Raw genomic sequence first — 21,702 nt, 5'->3', positions numbered from 1 at the left:
CACTTTCAGAAACCTCAGTAGTTCTCCCTAAACTGAATTTGCTGACCCTTATTTTACTACTGTAAGTTCTTAAAGTCTCCACTATGGACATTAAGAATGGGAGCAAAAACAAGTACATTTTTGGAAAAAATTTCCAATACTCATCATTGGTTAGGAATTCAACATTGTTTCCTTGGCTTAACTAAATTAGATGCCAAATTCCTGGTATATGTTTCATACCAGAATTGAAGCTCCTAATAAATTGGCTTAGGAGGAAGCAATAGAAGAACAGAAAAGATTCAGATATGGGTCTCAGGGATTATTTGCTGCTGCTACCTAGTCTGAAGGTGTGAGCAGCTGGGCTTAGTTTGGCAGATGTGGAAAGGTGGTAAGCACTTTCATTTCATAGTGCTCTTAGAGAGGAGGGGAAGAGAACAGGAAGAAGAGTCCTTTTCTCTTAATTTGGAGTCTTTCGTCAGTTGAAATCTGCCTTTACAAATCATATAAAGCCTGATGCCAATTCTACTAGAATAAAGCTCTACACTTATATGTGTATTTAAAAAACACTGGGTTGGGCACGTGGCCCACATCTGTAATCCAAACACTTTGGGAGTCTGAGGCAGGAGGATTGCTTGAGGCCAGGAGTTCAAGACCAGCCTAGACAACAGGACAAGACTCCATCTGTACAATTTTTTTTTTTTTTTTAAACAAACTGAGCATGGTGGTACACACCTGTTGTCCTAACTACATGGGAGGCTAGGCAAGAGGATCACTTGAGCCCAGGAGTTGGAGGGTGCAGTGAGCTGTGATTGTGCCACTGTACTCTAGCCTGAGCGACAGAGTGAGACCCCATCTCTAAAATAAATAAATAAAAAATCCTAAATGGAAATAGACCAGGAAGTTGACAATGGTTTTCCCTGGATGGTGGAATTATAACACGCTTGAGCCTTTTTTTTCTTTTTTCTTTCTTTCTTTTTTTTGAGACAGGGTCTCATTTATTACCCAGGCTGAGGCAGTGGCACAATCTTGGCTCACTGCAGCCTCAACCTCCTGGGTTCAAGTAATCCTCCTGCCTCAGCCCCTCAAGTAGCTGGGATGACAGGCACACAGCACTATGCCCAGCTAATTTTTGTATTTTTTTGTAGAAATGGGGTTTTGACATGTTGTCCAGACTGGTCTCCAACTCCTGGGCTCAAGTGATCCACCTGCCTCAATCTCTCAAAAGTGCTGGGATTACAGATGTGAGCTACCGTGCCTGGTTGAACTTTTTGTTCTTCACTATGGTATCCAGATTCCTCCAGAGTACATGTGTTGCTGTTACAATACATGAAAAAAATAATAATGAAGTTATCAAAATAATAGCTAATTTTTAAAGGGTTCATAGAGGCTCTTCTGTTTTCATGAGAAGTAAATAGAAACTGATTTTTTTGAGACAGGATCTCATTCTGACGCCCAAGCTGGAGTGCAATGGGGTGATCATAGCTTACTGCAGCCTTGATCTCCCAAGGCTCAGGTGATCCTCCCACCTCAGCCTCCCAAGTAGCTGGGACCACAGGTACACACCGCCACACCCAGCTAGTTTTTTATCTTTTGCAGAGATGGGGGTTCCCCCATGTTTCCCATGCTGTTCTCAAACTCCTGGGTTCAAACGATCCTCCCACCTTGGCCTCCTAAAGTGTTGGAATTATAGGCATGAACCACTGCATTTGGCCTAAGAAACTTTTGTTCTAATAATATTTGATTTCCATTTCTTATAGTTTTATTAAGATATATTTCACATACTAGCTGGGCACAGTGTTACATGCCTGTAGTCCCAGCTATTCAGGAAGCTGAGACAGGAGGATTCCTTGAACCCAAGAACTTGAATCTACTGTGGACAACATAGCAAGACTCCAATTTCTTAAAATAAGATATATTTTACATACTTTTTTTTTTTTTTAATTTTTGAGACAGGGTCTCAATATCTATTATATTTCTGTATTACTTTTTTGTTTATTAAGACAGGTGTCAGCTGGGCACGGTGGCTCAGACCTGTAATCCCAGCACTTTGGGAGGCCAAGGCAGGCAGATCACAAGGTCAGGAGATCAAGACCATCCTGGCTAACATGGTGAAACCCCATCTCTACTAAAATTACAAAAAAAAATTAGCTGGGCATAGTGGCGGGCACCTGTAGTCCCACCTACTCGGGAGGCTAAGGCAGGAGAATGATATGAACCCGGGAGGCGGAGCTTGCAGTGAGCCAAGATTGTGCCACTACACTCCAGCCTGGGCGACAGAGCGAGACTCCGTCTCAAAAAAAAGACAGGTGTCTCACTCTGTCACCCAGGATGGAGTGCAGTGGCACAAACACAGCTTGCTGCAACCTAACCTCCTGGACTCGAACAATCCTCTCACCTCAGTCCTGAGTAGCTGGAATTATAGGCAGGTGCCACCATGCACAGCTCATGTTTTTGCATTTTTTGTAGAATGGGGTTTCACCATTTGCCCAGGCTAGTCTCGAACTCCTGATCTCAGATGATCTGCCTTCCTTGGCCTCCAAAAGTGCTGGGATTATAGGCTTGAGCCACTGTGCCCAGCCTACATACTATTTATTTATTTTTTTTGTTTGTTTGAGATGGAGTTTTGCTCTTGCAATGGCATGATCTTAGCTCACTGCAACCTCTACCTGCTGGGTTCAAGTGATTCTCCTGCCTCAGCCTCCCAAGTAGCTGAGATTACAGGCATTCGCCACCACACCTAGCTAATTTTTTTTTTTTTTTTGAGACGGAGTCTTGCTTGTTCCCCAGGCTGGAGTGCAGTGGCGTGATCTCGGCTCACTGCATCTTCTGCCTCCCAGGTTCAAGCGAGTCTCCTGCCGCTGTCTCCCTGGTAGCTGGAATTATAAGCACATGCCACAACGCCCACCTATTTTTTGTAATTTTTAGTAGAGACGGTTTCACCGTGTTGGCTAGGCTGGTCTGGAACTCCCGAACTCAGGTGAATTCACCTACCTTGGCCTCCCAGAGTGCTGCGATTACAGTCGTGAGCCACTGCACCCAGCCCTAATTTTGTATTTTTAGTAGAGACAGTGTTTGTCAGACTGGTCTCGAACTCGACCTCAGGTGATCCACCCACCTTGGCATCCCAAAGTGTTGAGATTACAGGCCTGAGCCACCGTGCCTGACACAGCCTACATACTTAAATTTACCCATTTAGAGTGTACAGCTTAGTGGTTTTTAGTAAATTCAAAAAATTGAACAGTACCACAATCTTAATTTTAGAACTTTAAAAATACCCCTAAAAAGAAAAATTTCTTGTAATTCTGTTCATATATTTTAGTGGTATGAATCCTTTTATAAATCTTATGACATTTTCAGGGTGAACCTAGCACTGTGAGTTATGAAGGCATATAAGACACAGTTCTTGACTTCAAGTAACTGATAGACTAATAGGGAAGAGAAGGAAATATAAATATCTTTACAACAAGACAGTATGAAGGTCAAGTTTCATACTAGTGATATAAGCTAAATATCACAGATTTGCTGAGGAAGTGAAGAATCATCTGTGTTTGGAATGATGAGAACAGGCCTCATGGAAGTAGGGAGATGGAATTTTCTAGGCAGAAAAGATATAGAATTACATTATTCTTTGTATAGGCACTTTTCAGTCTGTAATGAACATTTCCCTTTTGCCCATTGGGAATTATGCATACTTTTTTTTTTTTGAGACGGAATCTCACTCTGTCTCCAGGCTGGAGTGCAGTGGCGCCATCTCGGCTCTCTGCAACCTCCGCCTCCTGGGTTCAAGCGATTCTTCTGCCTCAGCCTCCTGAGTAGCCTGGACTATAGGCCTGTGCACCTCCACGCCCAGCTAATTTTTGTATTTTTAGTAGAGACGAGGTTTCACCATGTTGGCCAGGATGGTCTCGATCTCTTGACCTCGTGACGCGCCGACCTTGGCCTCACAAAGTGCTGGGATTACAGGCGTGAGCCACTGCACCTGGCCTATGCATACTTTTATACAAATATTTTATCAACAGATCTACCTTCATTCAGAAAATTATGGTCTGCATATAATAATAAAAAAATTAAAAAAAAAGAAAATTATGGTCTGCAATGTTTAATAGACATACCACAGTATGGGGATGACAAAATAAATAGCTTGTAATTTAACAGTTACACTGAGATCTCTCCTGCTTGTGTTTTAGTTGATTTATATTACAAGGAAAAGTCAAAGTCTTTCTATATTCTTGTCACCTAATGCAGGGCACTTCTCAATTCCCCCACCGTTATTCTAGCCTCTATAACTCCTCCTTTCTCTCCCCTTACCATTCTGGGATGTGTGTAATTGTAGTAGTAGGTCATTACCCAGAATTGTGTGCCATGTGTGACAGTCTGCAGAGATAGGATGTTGCAACACTATCACCACATGGCCCACAGAGTAGAAAGTCATTCTTCAATTTTTATGATACTTTAATTTCTATTTTAAAAAGCCTTTAAAAATCAGTGTTTGGATTTTTATGGTATTACATCCCAGAAAAATGATCTTCTAGTGAATATAAGTACAGAGTAGTAATTTTTTTGTATGGATTGCAATATTTCCTATAGGTGACTCAGATGATCTAATTCCCCCCTTTCTCATTGCTTTTGAAATTGAAAACACTTCTGACATTGTTTTTAGAACACAGGTTCTAAAAAAAGCAGGTAGACGGATCACTTGAGTATATCAAGGAATACCTGCATCCAATAAAAATGCTACTTAGGTTGATTTTCTAGAATGGGAATAGATCTGTGAGCTCCAGCTGTGTATTTCTGTGACTCTCCTTTTGACTGCTGTACTTTCAGAGTCACTGACTTCAGCCATGCAATGGAATTAACCTGACTGACTTAGGGTGAGAATCTTAATAAAGTGATGACCTGAGATTGGAAACCCACATAACAGTTTTATCTTTTTTATTCTGAAAATCATAATTTATCTATTTTATTTCTGTATTACTGATGGATTGATTGAGACAGGTCTCACTCTGTCACCCAGGCTGGAGTGCAGTGGTGCAATCACAGCGCACTGCAGCCTTGACCTCCCTGGGCTCAGGTGATCCTCCCACCTCAGCTTCCCAAGTACCTGGAAACCACAGATGCACCACTACACCGGGGTAACTTTTTAGTATTTTTTTATATAGAGACAGGGTTTTGCCGTGTTGCCCAGGCTGGTCTTGAACTCCTGGGCTCAAATGATCCGCCTACCTCTGCCTCCCCATGTGCTAGGATTACTGGCATGAGCCACCGTGCCTGGCTTAAGTAATTTAAATGATACTATTTGTTTTATTTAGATTGTTTTACAAGGACATGCTGCAAGAGTAACTGCTAAATCTCAGCAGAGTGGAGAGAAGGCATTTCGATGTGAATATGATGGATGTGGAAAATTATATACAACAGCTCATCATCTCAAGGTATATATAAAAGAAATGTTCTATCTGGTTATGCGAATACCTAGGATATTAAATACGAAGATCATATTATTGTGTAATTCAGATGCCACTGTTTTATCCCAGTTATCAAGATACTGGGACTTGGTCACACTCATACACAGACATGTGAAAACCTATGCAGACTTTAGAGACTGTTAATTTTTTGAGGGCTTGGACTGTGTTTTTTTCATCTCTGTATTCCTAGTGTCCAAGATACTACCTGGCACATGGTAGGTACTCTACATATGTTGTCAAGTATGAAATCCGTATAATTATATGAGAGATATGTGTGTAGTCACACATCTCTGTTAATTCACTGAAATTTAGCAAAAGTTGGTGTTAATTTGTCTTGTAAATATTTGGGCTAAGGCTGGGCGCAGTGGCTCACGCCTGTAATCCTGATACTTTGGGAGGCCGAGGTGGGTGGATCACCTGAGGTCAGGAGTTCGAGACCAGCCTGGCCACATGGTGAAACCCTGTCTCTACTAAAAATACAAAATTAGCCGGGCGCGGTGGCAGGCGCCTGTAATCCCAGCTACTCGGGAGGCTGAGACAGGAGAATTGCTTGAACCTGGGAGGCGGAGGTTGTAGTGGACCAAGATTGCGCCACTGCACTCCAGCCTGGGCAGCAAAAAGCGAAACTCCATCTCAAAAAAATAATAATAAATACATAAATATTTGGGCTAAGTATTATTATTTCACTTGTTGCTATACGTAACAGAACATACCATGACTCAATAATAGCTAAGATTTGTTAAAGAACTTTCAGTGTGTCACGAAGTGTGCTCTTAGCATATCTGGAATAGTGACCCTAGGGCCCATCTTCATTATTTATCAGTTACCTTGGCATGTTAGTTGACCTCTTAGTACCTCATTTTCCTCATCTATAAAATTGGATCCTAAGAGTTATCTCCCTCTCAGAGTGGTTGTAAAAATTAAATAAATTAATACCATACACATAAAGTAAAAAGAGTGGCCTGATGTGGTAAATGTTCAGTAAATGTTAGCCGTTGTCATTGTTACTCATTTGTCACAGCAACCCTCTATGGTAGATACTGTTGTGTCCCCACTTTTCAGAGAGGCCTTTGAGGCTTAGAGAAGGCAAGTGCCCATGTCCACACCACTGGGCAGTGGTGGATCCTTGCCTCAGATCCAGGCCCCTCTAGCAGCAGCCTCCACACTCTTAACCTTACGTTGTGTAGCCTCTCCCAGCCCCCTGCTTCTAGTTTCTCATCATGTGTATGTTTCGTGCAAACACCTTTGACCACTCGAGAAAGCTCACGCCTCAAACGTTCCTGTTCCTTACTTAAAATATTATTAGTAGGTACCTCTTAATATTTAACATTTAGGTCTATATTGAGAACTATTGGGCTATCGTTTTTGTGAAGTTATCTTTTTTATAAGGAAAAAAGCATACAACAAAATCATTTAGCAGTGTGGGAAAAAGTAGGTCTGTGTTGCAACCATATTCCTGAGGAATAGGTAAAGGAAATAGAATCATGCCTGCATTTTAATCACAGGTCCATGAGAGATCACACACAGGAGATCGGCCTTATCAGTGTGAGCATGCAGGCTGTGGGAAGGCATTTGCAACAGGTAAAAGTATGAATTTTGTTTTTTTCTTGGTTCTAATTAGGGGTCAAGTAGAGATAGGCTAGTGGTAGGAACTGACCCCTTGGCTGTGTCTGAATCTGCAGAAGCACATGATCAGTTCTTCAGTCTCTCTCATAACTGCCTTTTGTCCTACTTGCTCTAGACCCCTCTCTGTTCTTTTCTCCACTGACCTGTCTCTGCCTGCTGTGTTTTTTCCTTCTTTCCTCCCTCCCTCCCTCCCTCCCTCCCTCTCTCTCTCCCTCCCTCCCTCCCTCTCTTCCTCCCTCCCTCCCTCTCTTCCTCCCTCTCTCCCTCCCTCTCTCCCTTCCCACAGTTTCACTCTGTCGCTCACTCAGGTTGGAGTGTAGTGGCAGGATCTTGGCTCACTGCAACCTCTGCCTCCCAGGTTCAAGCAATTCTAGTGCCTCAGTCTCCCAAGTAGCTGGGATTACAGGCGCCTGCCACCATGCCTGGCTAACATTTTGTGTTTTTAGTAGAGATGGGGTTTCACTATGTTGGCCAGGCTGCTCTCAAACTCCTGGTCTCAAGTGTTCCGTCCGTCTTGGCCTCCCAAAGTGTTGGGATTATAGGTGTGAGCCACTGCACCCGGCCTGCCTGCTGTGTTTGATACTTTTCACTCCTCCACATTCTGTTTATTTTAGCAGGAAAATAAAAGCCAAGCTTTAAAGGCTGCCATAGACTCCAACATCAGGACAGGCCTTAGCAATGGGATGAGACCTCTGCATCCAGCAGGGCCAGGACTGGCACCAGGTCTTCTGACTTCCATTCTTCATTCCATGTCTTGATTCCACTTTGAGCTTTTGGAGGATGAGAACATCTGATAAAACTGAGGCACTTTAGAAAAGAAACATATAGCCTCTTCTAGACAGAAATGAAACTATTGAATTTTTAGGATGGCAGTCCTGAGCTATGCTACTTTTGTACATTTTTTTGTTTGTTTGTTTTTGAGATGGAATCTCACTCTGTCGCTGGAGTGCAGTGGCGTAATCTCGGCTCACCGCAACCTCTGCTCCTCGGTTCAAGCAATTCTCCTGTCTCAGCCTCCCAAGTAGCCGGGACTACAGGCATGCACCACCACACCCGGATAATTTTTTGTATTTTTAGCAGAGACGGAGTTTCACCATGTTGGCCAGGCTGGGCTGGAAGTCCTGACTTCAGGTGATCTGCCCACCTTGGTCTCCCAAAGTGCTGGGGTACAGGTGTTAGCCACCGTGCCTGGCCCTTTTGTGCATTTTAAATAGTTATTCGGTGTATTTGCCTAATATTTTATACTTGGTATTGACTATATTTTTCAATGACTTAATCTCAGTGTGCACGTTTAGAGGAATATTGTGTAATGAAATTTCCTTTAATTTTTTCTTAAAGGTTATGGATTAAAAAGTCACGTCAGAACCCATACAGGAGAAAAGCCATATCGGTGTTCAGAAGATAATTGTACTAAATCTTTCAAAACTTCAGGAGATCTACAGAAACACATCAGAACTCATACAGGTACTAGTGGAAACAGAGTGTCATATTTAGGCCAGGAATTCTTAATCTGCAGGGAGAGGACTTGAGGAAGGAGTCTCTGGAAGAGTTTCAGGAAGTCAGTATCAAGGGCCTCTCTTAAAACCCTGAAATTCCATATGACTTGCTGTTTGTGCGTGTCTGCTGCTTTTCAGGATGAGGTCCCATAGCTCTGTTAGATTCTCAGAAGGGTCTATGTCCCAGAAAGGATTAACAGTGGCCCTAGACCACGAACTCTCTCAGGTTTTAGGAGTTGTCTGGGCAACAAGTTTATTTACCTAGATTACACATCTAATTAGCAGCCGAGCTGAGACAGAACCTAAGGCACCTAGTTGTTTCTCCTGCATTAAGCAGCTGCTAAAGAAAGTGTCTGGACTGGACGCAGTGGCTCAAGCCTGTAATCCCAGCACTTTGGGAGGCCGAGGCGGGCGGATCACGAGGTCAGGAGATCGAGACCATCCTGGCTAACACGGTGAAACCCCGTCTCTACTAAAAAATACAAAAAATTAGCCGGGCGAGGTGGCGGGCGCCTGTAGTCCCAGCTACTCGGGAGGCTGAGGCGGGAGAATGGCGGGAACCCGGGAGGCGGAGCTTGCAGTGAGCCGAGATCGCACCACTGCACTCCAGCCTGGGCAACACAGCGAGACTCCGTCTCAAAAAAAAAAAAAAAAGAAAGTGTCTGAACCCCAACAGCCCCACAGAAAGAAAGACTCATTACTTTTTGTGATCATTTCTCTTTAAATGTTATCTTCTTTTCCTAAATAGTACTTTATTCTTATTTCCCCGACCATCTCCTCTCCTCCTTATACTTGATTACTTGTGGAGTTGGTATTAATAAGGTAAATATTTGCTTTGGATTGGAGCTAAAAAAAGTTCAGCAACTATTGATAAGAGATGCTATTATAAGCTGTTGACTAAATAATGCAGCATTAAGATAATTTAGTTTGGGATTTTAGTATAGATGTTTTAAACATGGCGTGATAGCTGTGTCCCCATATGTGGAAATATATGAAATAGTTTAGCTAATTTCCATGTAGGATTCTTGCAGCTATTAATATTTAACCTGCAACTCAAGTGTGACCCCAAATTGGCTTTACTTTACAACATTGAGGAACAGAACTGTAGGTCCCTGCTTCCATCTCATTCATGCACTTCTTATTTTTTGTTTTTTTTTTTTTGAGACGGAGTCTCGCTCTGTTGCCCAGGCTGGAGTGCAGTAGCCGAATCTCAGCTCACTGCAAGCTCCGCCTCCTGGGTTGACGCCATTCTCCTGCCTCAGCCTCCCGAGTAGCTGGGACTATAGGCGCCCACCACCTCGCCGGCTAGTTTTTTTTTTTTTTTTTTTTTGGTATTTTTTAGTAGAGATGGGGTTTCACTGTGTTAGCCAGGATGGTCTTGATCTCTTGACCTCGTGATCTGCCCGTCTTGGCCTCCCAAAGTGCTGGGATTACAGGCTTGAGCCACCGCTCCTGGCCTCATTCATACACTTTTTATTTATTGAATCAGAGGTGAGTATTTCCAAGCTCCCATAAATTCTACTTGAATTTGCAAATAAAACCAACTTATTATATAAAAGCTATATCAAACCAATAATCTAGTTCTATAAATATTGATTTAAAAACATCAGAATTGTGATTTATTTCATTGTATTCATTTGTCAAACCACATGTTCATATAACAGCTTTAAAATCATGATGTTTTCATTGGTATAGTGTGGGACTGAGTAAGGGGCATAGGGACTTCTGTAACAAATACAGATTTCAGTGCAAAAACAAAGCAGGATGTTACAGAATCAGAGTAGTAAAACAGTGAAAATTATTCTAGAACAGTTGATTCCCTATCATAGCATGTCAGAGCTGGGAATACTTTAGAGGTCATCTAGATCCAAGAGAAAAAGACTTGCCTAAGATAAACTCTTTGTTTTCCTTAGGCTGACATAGTGAATAAAACTTACTAAAGATAGGATCAAAGGTTCCTGCTCCTTTTAAAATGATTTCATACTTAAGAGGAGAAATCTTTTGGAATGGTTTCCACCAATAGGGAAATCATAATTTCATTTGACCAAAAGAAAAACAACAAACTAGCCAGGCATGGTGGCATGTGCCTGTGGTCTCAGCTACCTGGGAGGCTGAGGTGTGAGGATTGCTTGAAGGTAGGAGTTCGAGGCTGCAGTGTGCAACCGTCATGCCTGTGAAGAGCCACTCCATTCCAGCCTGAGCAACGCAGTGAGACTCCGTCTGTTAAAAAAAATTTAACATCCTTACTATATATAGATAAATATCTGTATCTGTCTACATAAAGAGATATTATTTTCCCTTCCCCAGAAGTTGTTTGCCTAATTTGAGCTCATCCTAGAAAAGGGTACATGGGAATCAAAAGCAAAGGCTACTTCTTGCTTGACAGTTTAAAGGCCTTTTGTGTTCCAGGATTGTATAAAGCAAATATGAAGGAAAGAAACATAATTGGTAAAGCAGATTTTTTTTTTTTTTTTTTTTGAGACAGTGTCTCACTTCAGGGCCTAGGCTGGTGTGCAATGGCACAGTTACAGCTCACTACAGCCTTGACTTCTCATGCTCAGGTGATCCCCCGTCTCACCCTCCCGAGTAGCTGGGACTACCAGTGTGCACCACCACACCCAGCTAAATTTTTGTATTTTTTTTTGTAGAGATGGGGTTTCGCCATGTTGTTCAGGCTGGTCTTGAACTCCTGAGCTCAAGTGGTCAGCCTGCCTTAGCCTCTCAAAGTGCTGGGATTGCAGGCATGCACTACTGTGCCTGGCCAGACTTTTTATAAACTTAGATAATGAGAGTAGTAGTAGTATGTCCAGCAGGTGTTTTTGACATATGTGCTAGGCGCTAGATTTTCTTTTCTTTTTTTTTTTTTGGTTCATTAACACAAGTATTTATTGAACACCTACTATTTCCTGACACAGTTAATATTAGGCATTATCTTGTTGAACATTAGTTAAAACACCTTTTTTTTTTTTTTTCTCTCGAGACAGAGTCTTGCTCTGTCGCCCAGGCTGGAGTGCAGTGGCACGATCTCAGCTGACTGCAACCTCCACCTCCTGAGTTCAAGCAATTCTCCTGCCTCAGCCTCCCGAGTAATTGGAATTATAGGCACCCGCCACCACGCCCGACTAATTTTTTGTATTTTTAGTAGAGACAGCGTTTCACCATGTTGACCAGGCTGGTCAAAACACCATATTTTTAAAGAGCAAAAATTTTTTTCCTGCAAGATATTGTAGAATAAATCAAGTAGGATACAAGTTTTTAGGGAATTCTGGGTTTGCTCTAATTTAATTCATGTTCCTGACTGTACTTTTCTTTTATGTTTCTTATGTTTTTCTCTCTGCTTTTCTCAGCTCATTTTTTGCCTACCTGGATGATTCCATCTTGGAGAGCTAAGTAATCAGTGATTAGTTTTGAATACCATTCCCAGTTTCTTATGTAAATTTAAGTTTGGAGTGGAAGATGCTGTTTCCCCAACCCCCCTGCCAAAAAAAAGTGCCGAAAGGGAAGTTCAACACAAGAAGGCTAGAGTCTTGAGCATGATCCTAGGCAGGACTGAAGGATAAGACATTTCAATCTTCTATATATTTTTGCACCATTTAATGTATTACCCTTTATATTTGCAGGAGAAAGGCCCTTTAAGTGTCCCTTCGAAGGCTGCGGTCGGTCCTTTACAACATCAAATATCAGAAAAGTGCATGTTAGGACACACACAGGAGAAAGACCTTATTACTGCACAGAGCCAGGATGTGGGAGGGCATTTGCCAGTGCAACAAATTATAAAAACCACGTGAGGATACACACAGGTAACAATCTCTGATCTTTTGGTCTTTTATCATTCAAGGCTCAGTTTAACTCCTGCCTCTTTCAGAAACCATTTCCAACTAATGTCTTCCTTCCTTTCTATCACTTGGCATGGTGGAAGGAGATTAAGCAACTTAAAAAAGTTTCACCTTAACATTCATACATTCATTTATCCAACAAACAGTTATTGAGTATCTCCTGCCAGGCATCAAACAGAGAGAGAGAGATAAGACATTGCCAAGGGCAGGCTACTTGGGAAGAGATAGTAGACATACAGTTGCTGCAGTGTCTCCCATTATATGGACAAGATGCTGTGGGAGCAGAGAGGTGGGCAGTCACTTCTGCAGGAATGGGAGAAGCATTTTGGGAAGGCTTTCTGGGGGAAATTCGGCATACAGACTCAATCCTGAAGTTTACCACATAGGAGAGAAGGGTATTCCTGGCAGGGGAAATGTCATGGGGAAAGGCACAAAGGTATGAAAAAGCATGATACTTAGTGGTTCCATATGACAGGAGCATCAAGTACATGTAGAAGATTTGTACAAGGTGAGTTCTGAAAGGTAGCCAGAGGCCTTGCGTATTGTGCTGTCACAGTTAAGGTACTTCTTAAACGATATATATGTATAGATATATAGTTTGTTTTTTGTTTTTTGTTTTTTTTTTGAGATGGAGTTTCGTTCTTGTTGCCCAGGCTGGAGTGCAATGGCGCAATCTCGGCTCACTGCAACCTCCGCCTCCCAGGTTCAAGTGATTCTCCTGCCTCAGCCTCCCTAGTAGCTGGGATTACAGGCATGTGCCACACGCCCGGCTAATTTTATGTTTTTAGTAGAGACGGGGTTTCTCCATGTTGGTCAGACTGGTCTCAAACTGCTGACCTTGTGATCCTCCCATCTCGGCCTCCCAAAGTGCTGAGATTACAGGTGTGAGCCACCGCACCTGGCCAAAGCATCTTTTTATGTATTTATTAGCCGTGTATATCTTCTTTGGAGAAATGTCTATTCAAATCCTTTGCCCATTTTTAAAATTGGGTTGTGTCTTTATTACTGAGTTGTATAACTTTAATTCTGGATCTAAGTCTCTTATTAGATATGAGTTACAGATATTTTCTTTCATTCTGTGGCTGGTTTGTTTTTTTCTCTTGATGATATCGTTTGCAGTATAGAAACTTTTAATTTTAATGCTCCATTTTGTGGATGTAGTTTTGGTGGGTGAGAATGGAATGGCAAATGTGAGAATAAGGCAGGATATGCATTAGTTTTATAAGAAAAATGTTAATATACTGTTTTATTACTGGTATTAAGAGTAAACTTTTGGGCCGGGTGCGGTGGCTCAAGCCTGTAATCCCAGCACTTTGGGAGGCCGAGACGGGCGGATTACAAGGTCAGGAGATCGAGACCATCCTGGCTAACACGGTGAAACCCCCGTCTCTACTAAAAAAAAAATACAAAAAACTAGCCGGGCGAGGTGGCGGGCGCCTGTAGTCCCAGCTACTCGGGAGGCTGAGGCAGGAGAATGGCGGGAACCCGGGAGGCGGAGCTTGCAGTGAGCTGAGATCCGGCCACTGCACTCCAGCCTGGGCGACAGAGTGAGACTCCGTCTCAACAACAACAAAAAAAAAAGAGTAAACTTTTGTTAATTCAAAATTAAAATACTTTTTTTTTTTTAAGACGGAGTCTCGCCCTGTCACCCAATGTGGAGTGCAGTGGCATGATCTAGGCTCACTGCAACCTCCGCCTCCGGGGTTCAAGCGATTCTCCTGCCTCAGCCTCCCGAGTAGCTGGGACTACAGGTGCATACCACCACACCCAGTTATTTTTGTGTTTTTAGTAGAGTTGGGGTTTCACTGTGTTGGCCAGGATGGTCTCCATCTCCTGACAGTGTGATCCGCCCACCTTAGCCTCCCAAAGCACTAGGATTACAGGTGTGACCCACTGTGCCCGGCCAAAATACTTTTTTTTTTTTTTTTTTTTTTTTTTGAGATGGCGTCTTGCTCTGTCACTCAGGCTGGAGTGCAGTGTCGTGACCTCAGCTCACTGCATCCTCTGCCCCCTGGGTTCAAGCAATTCTCCTGCCTCAGCCTCCCCAGTAGCTTGGATTACAGGTCCCTGCCACCACGCCTGGCTAATTTTTGTATTTTTAGTAGAGACAGGGTTTCACCATGTTGGCCAGGCTGATCTTGAACTCCTGACCTCAGGTGATCCAACCACCTTGGCCTCCCAAAGTGCTGGGATTATAGGCATGAGCCACCACTCCCAGCCCTGATACTCAATTTTTGTGTGCTATACATAAACATGTACCTACAAATGAGTTCACTTACTGTTAAATAATTATGGCCAGGCATGGTGGCTCACACCATTGTACTCCAGCCTGGGTGACAGAGCGAGACTCCGTCTCAAAAAGAAAAGAAAAAAGTAATGGAATACAGACTAATTATCTGAAAGCTAGCCATTCAACACATTTTATGGGCAAATTAGCATTCGATAAGAGAGATGCCTACATTAAGTTTGGCCATACCGATATCTTTGGAACATTTAGGTAGAGCAGTGCTCTCAAATGAGGCTGCATATTGGATGTATCTCTTTAAAATAGACTGATTCCCCAGATCCTGTCTGCAAAGATTCTGACATAATTGGACTGGGGTGAGGCCCAGGCATCAGGATGTATTAAAAGCTCCCAGGTCTTTTAGTAGACTGTTTGAGAACAATTGGAGTAGAGACAGTCAGTATGCAGTTATAAATGTTGGTCTGACCTAAGAGGTAGTTGTGGGCTGGAGGAAAAGATTGGCTAATGATCAAGTAACTGCTACAATAACTGGTCACAATATCCAATAGAGTGTAAAGATTCAGCCCTGAGAAATGCAGTCCTTCCGCGACCCCCCCCCCCCCCCCCCCCGCCCCCCGCAAGGCTAGTCAGATGACCCAGTTGAGGCAGGCTAATGCAACTAGCCAGTAAGGGAGCTCAAAAGCTCAATCCAAATCCTTTCGCCTCTTGGCTGTGGTTTGGTGCCACCTAGTGGCAGTTTCTGCTCCAGCCTAAATATCAATTGGGCTGATTTTTCCAAGTTGAGATTGGCTGCCCTTTCTCTTGCCCTCACCACATCTCAACAACCATCCACCAAAATAAGAACATTAATCTGCCTGCTTTGAGAATGGGAACTGGGCAGAGGACAGGAAGCAATCACCAATTACATTATGTATAAGACTTATGTTCCAGTACATTAGTGTAGTATCTTATTATTTTGGGTGGGTTTAGTGTGTTTAGACCCACTGGGAAAGGTGCAGTTACCCAAGGAATGTGTCAAATGAAAATAAATCAGGACGTGTATATGTATACACACTTTCATATGTACATTTTAAAAATTTGAGTTCACACCAATACCTCTAATTCCATTTCACCACAGGGTTCTTCTTTTTTTTTCTTCCCCCATTCCATATTTGTATTCTCCCTTTTCCACGGCTGGAGCCCTTACTTCCAGCAGCATTTGAAATATTTACTCATTTGCTCAGTGTTTTATTCCAACTAAAATAGTTTCAGAATCTCTTCACTCATACCACTACAGTAAACAAGCCTACTACAAACGAGCGGAATATTTGTTTGCAATTCTACCCCTCACCCATACCACTACAATAAACAAGCCTACTACAGACAAGCTGAATATTTGTTTGCAGTTCTTCCCCTCACCCTCACCACTGAGCCCAAGACTGAGGGCATAAGTCAAATACTGTGTAAATGAGCTATTTTAATTAATTTATTTGTTCCCCCACCCCAACCCCTTCAGTGTAGTTAAAAGTATTCATTTCAACAATTAGGTTAATTTGTTCCAGTTTGCTTTCAGTTTTAGGTCCGTATACCACCACATGTTAGCACTGTCTAGGTATTTTGTGATATTAAGTAATATTAATTTTGTTTACATATTTTTTAAACAGGGACACATCTGTTAGGTATACAATCTGAAAGAAAAAGAGTGTTACCTGGAACTGTTTCAGAATAATCCTGGTCAGGAAGAAGGGGGAAATGGGTAGTAAATATAAGAAACAATATTGGTCATGAATTGATAGTTGAAGCTGGATGATTGGTACATGGGGTACTATTTCTCTATACTTCTGTGTATATTTGAAATTTTCTGTAATAAAAAGTCCTAAAAATATGTACTGCCTATAATGTTCTCAAGCTGTTTCATGGGACAAAAATTTAAGTATTTACTTCCCTATGTATTGCCTTCTTGCTCTTAGTAAATACTCAGTAGCTTTTGATTGGATGCAAGAAGTCAGGTTAAGTTAAATGACACATGTATGTCCTTTCAGATGTATTGACATATCTAACTAGGTTAATAGACTTTTAATAAAATCCTTTTTTATTATCTTTATAAAATTCTCAGGAAGCTGCATAAGTTACAGTAATAATAGCATTTATTATTGTCATTATTAATAGAGTATCACTAACAGTATCTAGGTTATCTTATTATGGGAAACAATAAATTATAGTTTCATTAAAGTTAAACTGGGCAACATCTCCATCCTTTTCTCATTCCTTGAGATTAAAGGGAACCTGGTGTTGATGTATGGAGACAGCACTAAGGATGCATACTACCTTTTGAGTCAGGTCAAAACCATAGTTAGGGAATCTTTTCTTGTGTGCTGCCTCATGGTGGGATGAGGAGGGATTTGGCAATTATTTGTTTTTAGAGGTATTTTCCCCCCTGGGGATGAAGTATGGAATGATTATGCCTACATATGTAAAAGTTGAACTTTTTGTTGGTGCTGTTCTTTAGGGGAAAAGCCATATGTTTGTACAGTTCCTGGGTGTGACAAAAGGTTTACAGAATATTCCAGTTTGTACAAACATCATGTTGTCCACACTCATTCCAAACCTTACAACTGTAACCACTGTGGGAAGACATACAAGCAGATCTCCACGCTGGCCATGCACAAACGAACAGCCCACAACGACACTGAGCCCATCGAGGAGGAGCAGGAAGCCTTCTTTGAGCCACCCCCAGGTGAGAGTTTTGTCTATTATATTTTGTTTCTGAGTTTGAGAATCAACAGTTATGAACATAATTTATGATTCATAGCATTTTCTCAAATCATAATGTGTCAGTCGTATAATCACAAACATAATTCACAGCTGCAGTAAGTGCTACTGAAGAAAAGTATGTGGCGCTCCGGGATGTATAGAAGGGAATGTTAGTCTGGGAGGTCAAGGAAGGAATTTTTAGAGCGATCTGGAGGTTGAATAGGGGTTAACTGGGTGAAGAAGCAGAGGTTGTTGGGGAGGGAAGCAGGAAGCAAAGGCAAGAGAATGTTCCAAATAGAGAGAATAGCACATGCAGAGAGCCAGGAGGTTGGAGAGACCAAAGTAAATTGGAGATACTGGATGAAGCCTGGCCAGTAGGGCAATACTACCTGGGAAGGTGGTGAAACAAGACTGGAGAGTGAGGCAGGGGCAGCCAGACTGTTTGGGTCCATTAAGGATGTTGGTCTTAATCGTAACAGTAGAGAAGTACTCCCAAATAACTCTTCATTGATTCAGGTGCTATTAAGTGTGTTATTGTAAGAGACAAAATTATTTGTTTCAGTAAACTCTTGGAAAAATATTTTAGAGAATTACATTGAATTATTTCAGGTAAATAAGCATAGGTAAGTAGGTAAAAGGAAGTAGGTTGTTCTAAAACACAAAGCAAGTTGTCTTACAGTTTCACTGAGTACCTCTTAAATGAAGTAAATTTGAAAATTAAGAGATGGCATCTTTTCTCATTTTTAACAACTGATATTGAAGCATTGAAAAACATTTAGGTGGAAAAAGTTTGTTGAAGAATGAGGGAAAGAACAGGTCATCTGCTCAGATGATTCCTTGTAGTCCTGATTTGTCTTTTCAGGTATTTGTTAGGTGATGGTAGGAGAATAGCAATTCCATCAGTCTTCATGGTGATTATTTTCTAGCCAAAACACTGTAAGTGTGCATGGTTAGATATTATATCAATTGGGGAGATACTGGTCAAAGAGTACAGAGTTTCAGTTAGGAGGGATAAGTTCCATAGATCTGCACAGCGTGTGACTACAGTTAATAATAATATACTGTATATTTGACAATTGCTAAGAGAAAGGAAGTAAATAAGATACTACAACAACTGCTGAATCTTTTCAGTTAGAAAGCAGGCTTTAATGATGTCAGACTTAAGTTTGCAAGACTCTTTTTTTATTTTTTAACCTTCCTCAAGTCTCTTTCTTAAATGTTGATATTTCACATTATCAGAAGTTCCTATATTCTTTTTTTTTTTTTTTTTTTTTTGAGACAGAGTCTCACTGTGTTGCCCAGGCTGGAGTGCAGTGGCGCAATCCCGGCTTACTGCAAGCTTCGCCTTCCGGGTTCATGCCATTCTCCTGCCTCACCCTCTCAAGCAGCTGGGACTACAGGCGCCCACCACCAAGCTCAGCTAATTTTTTGTATTTTTAGTAGAGACAGCGTTTCACCGTGTTAGCCAGGATGTTCTCGATCTCCTGACCTCATGATCCGCCCACCTCGCCCTCCCAAAGTGCTGGGATTATAGGCGTGAGCCACCACGCCTGGCCCGGAAGTTCCTATATTCTAGAAAATAGTCTATAATATAATAATATACATTTTATTTTCAAAAAAAAACAAAACTAAGATTGCTTTTCAAAGTATAGGGATGGATTTCTGTTTTCTCTCACGTGATTCCCTGGGTTTTGTAACCTATTGGAATAATGGTATATAAATAGCTGTGGAACAGAACAAAAAGAAATGAAGTAACGTCTGTCATGGAAATTACACCTTGATGACTGTAGCCATATGAGTGCATAGATTAACCATTGACTTGAGAAGTACTCTTAGATTAGCGTATTAAGTCCTTTGAGGGGGAAACATTTTTTTTGCTCTCTTTCTGACTTCATGGGAGGTGGAAAATGATGAAAGACAAAGGGACCAGGAATCTTCCTGGTTGACAGTTATAGCAGTAATCGACTGTTGAAATTGCTGTTTACTTGCTGGTTCTTTATGAAATAAAGAAGTGATGGAGTTTCCTTTTGTGTCACTAAATTATTAACCATACCTCAGATAATATGCCATACATTGTCTTTACACAGTGAGGTCATTGTGTACTGATGCCTTGCAATCAATCACTTGTGCTAAAGGCCAAGTTTAGTATCAGTGAGTGTGTTTACAAACCATTCTGGCTTTGTGGTTAATGTTTATGAAAATGAAAATAGTCTTAACCACTTTTAACAGCTTCTTTTTTTTTTTTTTTTTTTTTTTTTTTTTTGGAGACGGAGTTTTGCTCTTGTTGCCCAGGCTGGAGTGCAATGGTGCGATCTCATCTCACCACAACCTCTGCCCCCTGGGTTCAAGTGATTCTCCTGCCTCAGCCTTCCGAGTAGCTGGGATTACAGGCATATGCCACCAGGCCTGGGTAATTTCGTATTTTTGTTTGTTTGTTTTTGTTTTTGAGACAGAGTCTCGCTCTGTCGCCCAGGCTGGAGTGCAGTGGCGCCATCTCGGCTCACTGCAAGCTCTGCCTCCTAGGTTCACACCATTTTCCTGCCTCAGCCTCCTGAGTAGTTGAGACTACAGGCGCTTACCACCACGCCCGGCTCATTTTTCTTTTGTATTTTTAGTAGAGATGGGGTTTCACTGTGTTAGCCAGGATGGTCTCAATCTCCTGACCTCATGATTCTCCCGCCTTGGCCTCCCAAAGTGCTGGGATTACAGGCGTGAGCCACCCTGCCCGGCCTTAATTTTGTGTTTTTAATAGAGACGTAGTTTCTCCATGTTGGTCAGACTGGTCTCGAATTCCCAACCTCAGGTAATCTGCCCGCCTTGGCCTCCCAAAGTGCTGGGATTACAGGTGTGAGCCACCGTGCCTGGCCTTTAGCACCTTCTTAAGTGAATGCGAGAACTTATTGCATACTTGCTGTATTTGAAGGATTATTTGCTAGTCTTCCTGTATAGTTCCTCCCCTCCCTGCCCCTAATACACATGCAGTATCAAGTAGTTACTCCAACTAAGAGAATAAAACAGGTCCCTAAAAATCAGAACATTTAAATATGATGCAGAAAAGTTTTTTCTTTGGTCTGCTTTGATGTGGTTTGCCTTTGCAAAAGTGGAGGTGGAGGAATTGGAAGGAGGTCCTGGAAGCCATTTTTATGACTTAGAATATGATATATGTACATTTTAATTTATATAATTTTCTCTTTAATATTTAAAATGTCCTATTTTCTAAACAAATTGGTTGGTTGGTCAAATAAATGATTGATTTGTTTTAAACAGGTCAAGGTGAAGATGTTCTTAAAGGGTCCCAGATTACGTATGTCACAGGTGTAGAAGGGGACGACGTTGTTTCTACACAAGTAGCCACAGTAACCCAATCTGGGCTGAGTCAACAAGTTACACTCATATCCCAAGATGGAACTCAGCATGTAAGTATCCATCAAAAGCCAAACAAATTAAATCTTTCCGTGAACCTGGGCTTGAAAGGCAGGCTGGCTCCCCATTGAGGAAAACTTTGAAATATCAGGGCACAAAGTTTGGAAACCCTGAGGTTTTTCAGTAGTCTGCTTAAAGAGACTATGTGCAGAGAGGTGAGGAGAGAGAGAATGTTTGTGACTGCAGAATCCAAATGGTATTCTTGGTGTAGCTCAAAGGTGAGATGATAAAGGTCAGCCACAGAGAGGCTGAGGTCTTGAAAAGTACTGGATCCATGTGAAATACAGCTCAGAAAAGCGATAGGATTTGGTGGCTGATTAGATCCAGGAGGTGAGATTGAAAAAACAGAGATTTGGCCGAGGTGATCAGCATATGATGGCACCATTAAGAGATCAGGAATCATGAGAGTTCACTCAACTAGCTTCACAGAGTCGATAGAATAGGTATGTTGATTTCCCCCAGAAAAAGCACAGTGTAATGGTTCTCTGATAGTCAAACTTGTTACTATTTTCTAGATGTTGCTAGCCTAAAATAATTCCACCTTGATTCCATTTTTAAGCTCTAGCAAAGGCTGTCTTAATACCTGGTGGAAATACGCGCAATGTGCTTCTTTTACCCTTCTGTGTCTGCCTCTTTCATGAGAATGCTCTCCTTACCCATCTCTCTTAGGGTTTAATGATTAATCTGCCCTGTTTTGATACTCAGGATTCAAAAGTACAAAGCTCTTAAACCATCTCATTTATCTCCTTCCTCATTTTGACATCACTAATTTCACACTATACTCTTTGTCCTCTGACTGGTGTGCAAGATTATTAACCAAGTTTTAATTCTGCATCAGCCTTAACACTTTTTCTTGAATTAGATCATCACATACAGAGGTCCTCTGGAGGTTGTTTTATATA

The 21,702-nt window shown here is 41.8% G+C and overlaps 1 protein-coding gene across 12 annotated transcripts in view; it reads left to right on the top strand.

Annotated features, from left to right (window-relative positions):
- The window catches only part of ZNF143 (zinc finger protein 143), a 64,338-nt gene that overhangs the window by 27,330 nt on the left and 15,306 nt on the right, over positions 1-21,702 (top strand). For all 12 annotated transcript variants that reach the window (XM_033204275.1, XM_033204269.1, XM_033204273.1 and 9 more), the window contains 6 exons: positions 5,289-5,408; positions 6,947-7,022; positions 8,406-8,531; positions 12,184-12,363; positions 17,133-17,360; positions 20,645-20,793. In XM_033204275.1, coding sequence (XP_033060166.1) covers positions 5,289-5,408; positions 6,947-7,022; positions 8,406-8,531; positions 12,184-12,363; positions 17,133-17,360; positions 20,645-20,793 — 879 coding nt within the window. The remainder of the gene's footprint in view (positions 1-5,288; positions 5,409-6,946; positions 7,023-8,405; positions 8,532-12,183; positions 12,364-17,132; positions 17,361-20,644; positions 20,794-21,702) is intronic.

Source organism: Trachypithecus francoisi, unplaced genomic scaffold (assembly GCF_009764315.1).
Source record: "Trachypithecus francoisi isolate TF-2019V2 unplaced genomic scaffold, Tfra_2.0 Lachesis_group8, whole genome shotgun sequence".
NCBI lineage: Eukaryota > Metazoa > Chordata > Mammalia > Primates > Cercopithecidae > Trachypithecus > Trachypithecus francoisi.
This window is presented reverse-complemented; position numbering and strand designations above follow the sequence as displayed.